This window comes from Macrobrachium nipponense, chromosome 4 (assembly GCF_015104395.2).
Source record: "Macrobrachium nipponense isolate FS-2020 chromosome 4, ASM1510439v2, whole genome shotgun sequence".
Classification (NCBI taxonomy): domain Eukaryota; kingdom Metazoa; phylum Arthropoda; class Malacostraca; order Decapoda; family Palaemonidae; genus Macrobrachium; species Macrobrachium nipponense.
The window spans coordinates 124,265,420-124,277,969 of record NC_061100.1 but is presented as its reverse complement, the minus strand read 5'-3'; the positions used below and the strand labels follow the sequence as shown (position 1 = coordinate 124,277,969).

Below are 12,550 nucleotides of genomic sequence, written 5' to 3'. Positions count from 1 at the left end.
ATTGAGAAAACGCCTACATCTGATGTTGTAGCAAATAAAGTGAATGCGGCCATCAATGGATAACACGTGCCCCTTCAGAAACTAACTCCTGCTGATGAAGAAAAATATCAAAAGAAAAAATAAAAGCAATGAAGATTAAAGGAAAGACTATCGCAGTAGCTGATATTATGGCATATGATAGCAAAGCCAATAGTACATAAGATGAAGGGAAAAATAAGAAGGAAATCACAGTATCTCAAAATATGGTATACAGTATATGAAATGGTATGTATTGATTCCTTGTCAGGGGCACAGAGGGGTACAACCACTTGGTGTAATGATTTACAATGCATACCTAGACAAGTGAGAGGTCTGTATACAAGGAGCTGCTGACTGTAGGAACGACTAATAAAAACCGACGAATTTGTTTTTGTAATATTTGAGCTTGTATACATCATAATAATAAGAACCTACGAAAGGAGGTGATTTACTAAAGGAAGAATTAAAAGTAGTAATATATCAAGGTCATGATTTGTCACTAAATTATATTACTTTCTTGAAAGGTACTAATAATGTTTTTTGTTATACAAGTTTTAACTTTGTACCAGTTTTTGTGGTTAGGGTGTTTGTCTTAATACATAAATTCCTAACAATGAACTAAGTAAACGGTTAAGAGAAAATAATCCTAAATATTAAATTCTAACAGCATAAAAAAATCAAGCATCACATTCTGTATTTGCACTGTATAGAAATTATTTTACAAACTAAGAAATCATAAATACACATTTGAAGTATATATTACAAAGAACTCCCAAAAAAATTTGTGTATACAGTACTGACATCACAAATGACGCATTTGATGAAATTCTTTTGTAATCTACTAAGATATAAATATGATATAAAATAAACACTAGATATACAGCAGTCCTAAGGAACACTGAGACAAAAGAGCTACTACACTGACATACTGCTGCTGTCCCTTTTACCTTCCTTACCAGTATTCATTGTAGTAGCAGAACTTACAAAAAAAATGAAGAAAATATCTGATGTGTGACTACAAAAGTTGAGAGTTATGGTTGGAATGCATTTGGATTATTATGCTACAGATGAGGATGCTCCTGAGAGATGTGGGATCCAATACTGAAAAACAGAAAGATATTTGAAAGATTGAGACAGTTTAGGCATGCAATTAGATTAGGACAGGAGCAGTCGGTTACAGGTAGATTTCAAACTTGGGAAAAGGCAGACAGGAGTTGGGTAAATTGGGTGCCATCATGGATAGAGATGGAAATATATTATGCAAAACATATTGTACAGGGATGAAGACATTAAGAGATGGAGAGAGTATTTTAAACAACTTTTTAAATACTGAAAATGAGAGAGAGGAGTTAGGGGAAGCACAGAGGGTAGAGGGAGCAGTGGAGATACAGGATACAGAAGTGAAGAGTACATTAAATAAAATGAAGAATGGTAAAGCACCACGTCCATTAGAGTTCCAAACTGAAATTATCAAATTACTAGGTAAAGTGGGGGAGAAATGGATACAGGATTTATTAAACGTTATATGGGTAGAGGAAGGAATGCCAAGGGACTGGGAGGAGAGTCTGATGGTATATATATACAAGCAGAAGAGAGATTAAACTAACAGAGCATTGGATTGAAAGTTTTAAGAGATGCTACTGGATGAGAGATTAAGAGACTGTAAAGATGGGGAAACAGCAGTATGGATTCATGAGAGGAAGAGGGACAGTAGCTGCCATCTTCACAGTAAGACAGCTACAAGAAAAGAGACTAGAGGGAAACCAGCTCTATTGAGCATTTATAGGCTTGGAGAAAGCATACAATAAAATCCCAAGAGAAATGACGTTTTGGTATTTGAGGAATGAAAGTCCCAGTAAAGTTAGTTAGGGTAGTCAAGATGATATATCAAGGAACGAGCACAAAAGTAATAGCAGTTGGGGAAACAAAACTTTGAAGTTAGTATTGGATTACACCAGGGGTCAGCATTAAGCCCATGTTTGTTTGTGCTGGTCATGGATGTGTTCATTGAAGAGATCAGGAATGAAAGCTGTGGGAGTTGCTGTACACCGATGATCTGGTGATTACTGCTGAAAAATAGGAAAACCTACACAAAAGGATTGGAGAGTGGCAGGAGTCTTTAGAGAGGGGTGGCATAAAGGTGAATGTGAATAAAAAAAATAGTAATACAAGAAGAAGCTCGATTATAAAACAGGTGGAAAACTTTAAATACTTAGGATTTACTTTATGCCAAGAGGGAGTATGTGAGGCTGAAGTTGACAGTAGGATAAAAGATGCATGGGGGAAGTGGAAAGAGGTAGCTGGAATAGTATGTGATAAGAAAATGCTAACCAAGCTAAAAGTCAAGATCTAGAACAGTAATATGATCAATGTTAGTGTATGGATCAGATAAATGGGCTCTAAAAAGAAAAGAGGAAGTAAAGCTTGAGAGAACAGAGATGAGAATGCTGAGGTGGATTATGGGAATATCGCTGCTTGAGAGATCGGAAAATGACGAATTAAGAAGGGCAGGCTTAGTAAAGATTACAGAAGTAATAAAAGTCCCCCGATTGAGGTGGTATGGGCACATGTTGAGGATGGATCACAAGTATGGAGTGCAGAGGGCAATTGGAAGGAACCTGTTAGAAGAAGAAGATCGAGAGGGAGACAGAGAATTAGATGGCAAGATAAAGTGAAGGAAGATATGGAGAGAATAGGTTTGATGGAGGATGATGCCTTTGATAGAAGGCAGTGGAGAAGATGCATCAGGCAACCAACTCCTTAATGTAGGGCTAATGGTGGGAAATTATAAGAAGAATCACTCACAGGTAGCAGATGTGGAAACAGTTTGAAAAAGACCAATGGGAAGCACAGAAAATAATGGAGAAAGGGTTCAGCTGAAGACCTGGACCAACTGGAAATTATGGAAGAGATGACACAAGGCAGAAGAGTTTTAATAACTAAATACATGACTTGTAAATAGACAACCTGATGCAAAAGTTATATTAAGATTTCCTGAAAAACTATACAATTTGTAACTTACTTCTTTTTGACAATGTGACTGGGCACTACTTCAATGCTGTTTCTTTAGCTAAGAAAAAGTGGCCTCCATGGTAGAATTATAGATAAAGGAATTTTGTTTCAGTAATACAACAGCAAGTTTTTCAATTTAATAAGTAAAATTGTAAAAAGTAACAAATTACTACATTTATTAAAACATTTCACCCAAATATTAACTTGATGATTCTTCACTTTTTGCAGCTATACAACTGGAAGTATCAACATCTCCATTAGTGTTTTTTACCTCTGCTTCTTCAGATTCTTGGTTAGTAATCATTTCTTCTTCTCCTTCTTTATTCGTTTCAGGGGGATTACTGGCCATTTGATTCCTCTGCAGCTCAAATTTGTTTTTTTCATATTTAGAAGTGTCTGCACCTAATAATCTCAAATAATGAATGCGATCATTTTTGGCAACATAAGCTCGTAAAGATTTTTTGCCCTTCCATCCAACGAATTTGATTGTAACGCTGTCATCCGCCTGGTACAAGAAGGCAACTGCTCCTGTACCTGTTGTCAAAGTAAAGTACAACCTTTTACAAATCTTTCATTATGCATATCAAAAACCACATGACAAACTGGGTTTAAAGCACAGTAAACTCCTTCCAGGTACTTATAACTCCTCATGAAATCACTGAAAAATATACTCTTCCTCTTCAAAGATAAAGATACTACAAAGGAGAAATAGCATGCTAATAATGTTGAATCGACTGACTAAGGCTGCTACTAAGCTAAGCTAACATCCCACCACCATAGCATATATTCTTATTTCTTTTCATTTTGACAGCTTAAAATATTTTTAATAAGAGTAATTATAGCTGAAAACTTAACTGCATTTCTCTATTTTTTCAATTTTCTCATCCATGTGTACATGACTTCTAATAGAAAAAAAAGTCACCCACACAACTGTAAACTTGCCCCAAAAACTGGTCACAAACTCAGTATGATAAGTCCTTTTAAAAAAAAACTGAGTTCCTCAAGTCATACTTTGGATAACATTAATTTTGTTACCCATTATCTTTATATAAATTTTAGAAAATCACTCAAATGTACACTAGCATTAGGCTTTACTTTCTTTGCAGTTAAGATCTCCATCTTTTCAAGGAAAACTTAACTTCACTACTCCCTATCACTAATAACTGATAACTATGTATGGTACAATAACAATACAGCAAGTGCTTCTCCCGCTGAAAAGTTGTTTAAACAAAAGAGGCATGTTAAGTAACAAACTTCTACTTCTACAATTACAGCTAATCATTTGACTGAATCAACACATATAAGGATCCAATTGCCTCCCATCCTAAAACTACCTCTTTCTTAGACTACCCCAAACTAGTACTTACCTGTATATTTTTTCTAGTTATCCATATATTCCTGATCATCACAAACAACACTAAACACATAAAATGCAAAGGTTCACACTGTAACTTATACTGACAGTTCAAAATTTTTATCTGGGTTAACATAAGTGCCAATATCACCTAAAAAGAAGAAGAAGAAGAAGAAGAAGAAGAAGAAGAAGAAGAAGAAGAAGAAGAAGAAGAAGAAGAAGAAGAAGAAGAAGACGAAGAAGAAGAAGGAAGAAAAGAAGGAAGAAGAAGAAGGAAGAAGAAGAAGAAGAAGAAGAAGAAGAAGAAGAAGAAGAAGAAGAAGAAGAAGAAGAAGAAGAAGAACAAAAATGATGTTGATAAAGCAACAACTATTATGACCAGATCAAAAATAGCCACTCTCATGATTAATTATTCAACACCTCTAAAATCCATCATTATCTTTAACAAATGGCAGACTTATGGAATAATAAATCTGATAAATCATCAAGAAATCAAACCCATCACGATTATGGTGCTCTACATAACAAAAAGAGCACCATACTTAAATAATTTTATCTTTGAATTGGTAACTTCTTTTATCCACAGATGCTCAAGGGCAAAAAGTACAGAAACAGTATTAAGTTAAAGTTACCTTCTGTAAATTATTAAACTTTACCTACCAGTGAATATTGAGTTTGGAAATAGATCCACCAAGGAAGTTTTTTCAAAACTTCCAAGTTATCCAATTCCATATAGTACTAAATTTTAAAAAAATTACAAGGTTGCAACGCTTTTCAATTATATTCATCAGAAATTATTTCCAGGTTTACAACGCATGTTCCAGGGTTATGACGCTTATGATGTTGATCCGACGGAAGAAATATGACTCCAAAAGAGCAAAACAATCAATGTTTGAAGTTTTGTTTTTATTAAAAACAATAAAAATGCATTTACACAGTTTTCAATACAACCAATGCATTAAAAATAAGGTTTTCTTAGGATTGTTGACAATTTTCTTATTTACAGTAGTCCCCCTGTATTCGCGGGGGATGCGTACCAGACCCCCCCATGAATAGTTAGAACCCGCAAATGTTTGGAACCCCTATAAAAATGCTAAAAACAGCCTATTTTGTTAGTTAAAACTCAAGGAAAACCCACTAAAAATGTTCATACTTGGTTTTTTTAATAGTTTTATCACAAAAAGTTCATTTTATGATGAAATCGATAAAAAAAACCCAGGAATTTCTGGATATTTCTCATAGAAAAATACCGCGAATGCGCGAATTTTCCGCGAATAATGCAGGGAAACGTTCCTGAGAGAAATCTGCGAATGTGTGAGTCCGCGAATCCAGAGAATGCGAATATGGGGGGTCCACTGTATATCTTTCCACCAATGTGGGTTTTTTTTTGTAAATTGGTCTACCTTAAAGTTTACCCAGCCTGAAGAGCTGCATATTGATTGTTTTACCTATCCATTAGGGGCTAACACATTGGTCTAGTTATGCTACCTAATATCATCCACAATGACATTATACTAAGTCACCCCCCCCATCCCCCACAAAAAAAAAAAAAAAAAAAAAAAAAAAATTTCACATCTTTTCTATTATTAATGTGTTCAAAAGCTAAATTAAGAATGTAAAGAACTTAAAACAGTATGTTATATGAAGTAAAATTTTCGAAAAAATGTTTGCATGTACGATTTACGAACTGTTTGGTGAAAATGGTGAACTGTCGGCTGGGGGATGGAGAGAGGGGAGACAGGAAGCCTTTGAGGAAAATGAAACGGTTGCAGTAGGCAAAAGTTGATGATAAAATCAATTATACTCACATTTTACCAGGATAAGCTAAGGATGTGTGTGTGTGTGTGTGTGTGTGTGTGTGTGTGTGTGTGAGAGAGGAGAGAGAGAGAGAGATGAGAGGAGAGCGAGAGAGAGAGAGAGGAGAGAGAGAGAGAGAGAGAGAGAGAGAGAGAGAGAGAGAGAGAGAATGATTGTTCATGTAAGAGATTAATTTGTTCATGTAAGAGATTAATCATGCCACAATACATCAACTTACTGTTGGCAAACAGCAGAATTTAAAATAAACATGAGGATTTTGCAAACAAATAAGTAATAAGTAAAGAATGCATGAAAAGGAAAGAGATTAAATAACTTTTCACAGGGAAGTTGTTTCAACAAACAATCGAAGGAAAGCAGATGCTGAATGAGGCATCAGTGTGTTTATGGAGCTGGGTTACTTTTACAGAGGTAAAAAATTGTAAAAAAGCAATTGTCACTAGATAGGTATTTTACCATAACAAAAAAAAAAAAGTGATTTGGGCAAATTGAGTGTCAACTAAAGAAGAGGGTTAATAATCATCCCAGCTCAGCTGGTGAGTCCGTAGGAAGCAGAACCCCTACTTCCATCTCCTCTCCTATCCTCTCTTCTCTATGGTCTCAGTGCACTGAACATTGGCTTGAGTAAGTTTTTTTTTTTAATGTGTTTTATTTGTTTGTTTTCATGTTTTATCATTATGTTAAATTCATTATGAAATCAAATTTTATTTTTTTTATGTGAACTGGTGCTGCTTTTATGTACATATTGTAAAGATTTTACTGTCTCCTCTTCTCTCTTCAACAATATCACGATGCAAGATAACTTACAATCATTTATTCATTATTCCTAAAAAATATAAACACTCCCTCCCTCTATCTCAAGTTAAATGTGCATCAACACAATGAAGAATTATTTTCTTAATCGCTTTTGCTAAATTTTATTGTGAAAAGCTTTGTTCTTTCACTAATATTTTGTTGAATATGATTAAACTATACTGTCTCACTCAGCACACCAAACACTGGCTCAATTAAGACTTTCCTTTTATTGTTTCTGTATTGCATTTTATTGTTTTCATATTTTAGTATTACATAAATTTATTGTGAAATTCCCCTTTTTATGTGAATTGTTATTGCTTTTACATTCACACAGTAATATTTTAAATCTTTCTTCTCCTTCTCTCCTCAACATATCAACATTAAATTAGGGGAAATGGGTAGGGGTAAAATGATGGCCACATGCCAAATTTTATCTAGATCTGTTAAGTGGTTAGGATTTCTATAGTATACAAAGCTACAGACATTCACTTTTATTTTTATAACATCAGTAAAGTTTATGGCCAATAATAAATTTTACAGTATTTGGACTTGAAGTTTAAGGGGTCAGTTATTCAGGCATTTTCTATTTTAGCAGGGAACTGGCAGCCCTAGCTACTGTAAAATTCTTGAGACAACTGTTCACTTTCACATTAAGATATGCAGTGCATCCACCACACATTTTGTGAATCTACCTTGTTTCTTCTTCTCTCATTTGTTTAGCTTGAAATAAAATAATTGAATAAAAATGTTCATTCCAAAAGGGTTCTATGGAAACTGTGTCTACAGTCAAGTTAGTTTTCCCAGTTAAAAATTGTGTTGAAAACTTATATACAGATGGGGTTCCATTGTTGGAATGCATCATAAGCAGGAACATCGTCAAAAATCCTAAGAAAACCTTACTTTTAATGCTGTGGGCGCTTTTAAACTATGTAAACTGCATTCTTATTGCATTTTTCATAAAAAAAAAAACTTAAAATATTGATTATTTTGCATTTTTGGTGCCATATTTCTTGTGCCAGATCAACGTTGTAGGCGTTGTAACCCTGCAACATGCATCGTAACCCTGGAAATAATATCTGATGAATACAATTGAAAAGGGCCTTAACCTCGTAACGTTGTAAGCCGAACCCGTTGTAACCCAGGGACAGCCTATTACTAATAAGCAATGCCAGAGAACTTTTAAATAAGAATATACTGTAATCATCTTTGAAAGGTACTATAATTTGATCAAATTAGTTGTCCCCTTCAAGCTTGCTTTTCATATTTTTTTTTTTTTTTGACAAACCAAAAAATAATTTGAATATTAACAATCACTATTAGTATAATACATATGATAGACTCTCAAATAATGAAAATCTTGTCCAATAACACACAGCATTAAAGGAGAGACTATTATATTTTGGTGAAGGTATTTCGTTGTTTCCCATTCAACTTCAAATTTGATGATGGGCACTAATGCACTTAATTTGGAAGAAATTCTTTGAAACTGTCCCACCTATTATCAAAAACTGTTAGGATATCATCTACATATCTCATCCACACCATGTGCTTCGGTTTTAATGCACCTATCATTTTAGTTTTAAAATATTCCATGTATAGATTAGCTAAAATAGGACTTAAAGGGCTACCCATACTGCACCCATTTGATTGAGTAGTCCAAATCAAGTGGGTAATTTATAGCATGGGAATACTTTATCAACTGTCCTATTACCATTTGACTCACCTCAGTCACTTACTCCTCAGCTTGTTCTTCCTTTTAACTCAGGGTTTGAGTAAAAGAATGAGGATATAAAATCTACAGGAACAAATACATATTTCAATACTCACATAATTCAGAACACTGCTCTTGTGTCTTTTGGTCCATAGTCACTGTTTCAGGTGGCATTTCCATATCATCATTTAAAAGCAAGGACACTAAATCACTATGAGTCACAGTTATTTTCCTTTTAGTTATTAAAGGAAGCAGTACTTCTGATCCCTGGAAATGAGATAATAGACTTTAAATATTACTGCAACATTTACTGTACAATGTAACTATCAAATAAAACTAAAAACATTTACTGTATAGTGTAACTATCAAGTAAAACTAAAAAGTATAAATATCATTGATGGATTAATACCTACAACCCATTAATAAGTTAGCACATAAGTTAACAGTATATCACAAGTTTCTTTCCCTAACATCACAGTATGCAATATACACTGAATAACAACATGGGATTCTTCCATTCGCTAACACGACCTTCCCACAGACAGTACAATATGACAAAATTTTAGTAAATTTGTATTTTTCATAACTAACAAACCTGAGGTCTTACCATTAGGATACATAACTTAGCGCCAGTTAGAAACCGGTACAGTTAAAAAATTGTGTACGCAAGGGACCATTGGCATCTGTGCTTGGTCATGAGTCATGTGGGGCCACCCACATGCCCCTCTTTAATTTGTAATCCTGTTAGTTATTCTACCAACCCAAGTTAGTTGTTAGAGGGGTGGTTAGAGGTGGGCCTTTGTATGTTAAGACCTCAGGTTTGATAGTTATGAAAAATACAAATTGATTAAAAATTTGTCATTTGTTCATATATGAAAAACCTTCGGTCTTAACATTAGGATAGACTTACTTTTGGTGGAAGGTAAGCACTATTAAGGGGAACGTCCACTATGGCGGATGACTTATCAACTTGAAAAAATAAAAAATAGAGTTATTATTTCTATCTATGCAGAAACATGCCGTACATGCTTTCTAGAAGTTTCAGCCCATTATTTATACAAATAATGAAGATATAGCGGTTTTTAAATGATGACGTCATCATAACTGCGTCGTCTGTATGACTGAACTTGACAGGATCGTCTTAGCGTGTTTATTTTTGCATATATACAGCAATTTTTTCAGATTTGTTTCGAAATTCTCATACGTCTGGCAGCAATGAAAGGTAGTGTGAGAGCTCTGGGCAGTTTTAGGCGAGACTCAAGAGAACAACTCAGTTACTCCACAGACATCAAAGTGGTTGCATGCACATGCGTTTGTTTACTTGCTGTTTACGTTGTTTTTATAACTTCCTAGTGAACTTATAGCAATGCCAAAGTTACCTACGATCAAGAAGGCTACTAAGCAACTAAGGCTAGCAAAATTAGCAAAGGCCAGGAGTGTGCTGGAAGAAAAACACAAAAATTCATTGTTATCAGCTCCCTCATTGTCTCATGTCACGCCGTCAACATCATTGTCTCGTGTTACGCTTAGGGTATTAATACCACTTTTAGGGGAGGACCAGGATCCTTGATGTAGAAATCAACAATAAAAATACAAATAAAGTAATTATAATAATGTTGTTTTGACTTTTCTAAGAAAAAAGCAAAAATTTACATAGCAAATTTTTGGGAGCTCATAACTCAAAAACATACTTATTCGCATGTTGGTAGCCATTACTCGGTTATTTATTATCCAATTTTAGAGAGAAAGATATCACTGGAAAGAGGAATAAAAATCCCATAATTCCTTGTGAGCCAATTTTTTTCTTTCTTTTTTTTTACAATTTTTTGAGTGCCTAGACAAAAACAAATTAAAAAAAAAAAATTCAAATTTTGGTCCTTACAGAATTATTCCATATATAAAGTAGTTTTTATGGTATGATTTTCAATAAAATTGATGTCATATTAGTGGAGAAATCGTTACCTAAATGTTTTTTTTTTTTTAATAATTTTCACTAATAAATCTAAAAGTTTTTGCTCAAATTACTTAAAATTTTTGTATGATGAAGGTATTATATATATCTAAAGCATATAGGGAAATTATGTATTTTGAATAAAAAAAAAAATACACAACATAGCGGACGGTCCCCTTAACCAACTGAAAGTCTGTCACCTTTGATCAGTTTTCTGAATAAAAGTATTCTACGAAACAACTGACCAGTATTTCAGAATCTAAGATCTATATGAATATCATAAAGTCAGACTTCTGGGTTTCTGTTTCTACACAATGACATAGTTCTTTGCCTCTGAGGAAGATAAGAATATCTGTTCTACTAACAAACCAATGTGTCCACTTATGTAAGTTTGTTATCATTCCTCTCCCCCTTGCTTAAGAGAGGAATGTCTTGCTACTGATAGGTATCTTATACTGATGATAACTCTAACTGTATGGCTACTTCACTCACCTATATCTTGACCGTTCCAGCTTATGATGGTACTCTCTTCTTACTGCCCAAAGTAAAGAAGGAGAAAGAAATTTGAAAAGGAAAGAGACCAGTTATCTCATCCATTTCACATTCATACCATCATCTTAGACAAGATACTGACCCGCCAGGGGTGCTGGATGAGTTACACAATTTGCTGAGCAGCCACCAAAAGGACCCAAGGAAAATGTGTCCAGGACCTCTGGGCAACATCCTTTATGTACAGGGAATTGAAAGTGGTTTGTCGTAACAATGAACCATCTCTCAAAATTCAACAAACAGATGCGTTCTTAAATTGCTCAATACGAGTTCATTCCTCTAAATGTCATGGGTTCTTGCCTTCCCGCCGTCATCTGACTCTCTGGTTTCTGTTGAATAAGGCCCTTCTGGCACTTCTTTCCTGACTCAGCCTTTCCCAACGAAAAGTCTGTCAAACATCAAGTCGAAGCAGTAAAAGGTTCTGACAGAACCTTCCCATTAAACATCCAAGGAACTGTGGGATAATTCTTTATGTAGAACATGAAAATGGTTCAATACAGTCACGAACCAACCCTCATGATCTTTTTAACAGATATGTTCTTAATTGCCAGAAAGGCACGTCTTTCTCCGATGACCTTCCTTTCTGTATGACCAAAATTGGTACAAACTTGACAACAAGGAGTAGGCTTGACTAATCACCTCAAATAATAAAATTACATGGAAATTTCTGACCACTCTTCCTCGTTTGGCCTGTGTTCACCTAACGTCTACCACATTTATGTTCCAGGTGACTGAGTCCTTTAGATAACCACGGAGTACTTTGACAAGTCAAAGCCGGCCCTCCTGAAGGTCTCTTAACACCAACCCACGCCATACTGAGCACAGAGGCATATCTGTCATCATTATCCTGGTTTCTGGGGGATATTGGAAACTATTGTTCCCAACTACTTTTGAATCTATGTAAAAAACCTGGCTATTGAATACTCCCACTACTAAGGTCAAAGGGAAAACAGTTTCCCCGGTCAGTTTCCTGTAACATGACTGACGTATGGGCTCGATATTACCCCAGTGAGTCTACTCCGATACAGAGTATATTTTCACATAGTAGATCAGAGTTTCTTATGTGCACAAGCCAGTTCAATTCTCTTGAGTCATCTGAAGATTACTCAGTGTGAAGTGATATTCACATACCAGATGATCCAATTACCAGTCAGATGTGTATCCCCATACAGGTAACTACAGAGACTTTCCTCTGTTCTGACAACAACTCCACAAGATCAGTCTACTGACAGAATACCTTTAATGGACAGAAACCTCCTCTATAATGGCAGTCACAGCAGAAGGCTCATTTTGTATATGTGAGACGAAGAACTCTGAAGTCGTCTTACATCCGAGCTGATGCTCT

General features: G+C 35.0%; 1 protein-coding gene across 2 annotated transcripts in view; it reads right to left on the bottom strand.

Moving 5' to 3' along the window:
* Positions 1-698: 698 nt before the first annotated feature.
* The window catches only part of LOC135211125 (tRNA (cytosine(34)-C(5))-methyltransferase-like), a 149,447-nt gene continuing 137,595 nt past the window's right edge, over positions 699-12,550 (bottom strand). The window contains exons 12-14 of one of the 2 annotated variants that reach the window (XM_064244239.1): positions 8,822-8,972; positions 3,302-3,564; positions 699-1,119 (exon numbers count right to left, since the gene is read on the bottom strand). In XM_064244239.1, the coding sequence (XP_064100309.1) occupies positions 1,075-1,119; positions 3,302-3,564; positions 8,822-8,972 (459 nt within the window). In that variant the 3' untranslated portion in view covers positions 699-1,074. Of the gene's footprint in view, positions 1,120-3,154; positions 3,565-8,821; positions 8,973-12,550 lie in introns of those variants that run through there. The other variant, XM_064244238.1, reaches the window with a different exon arrangement.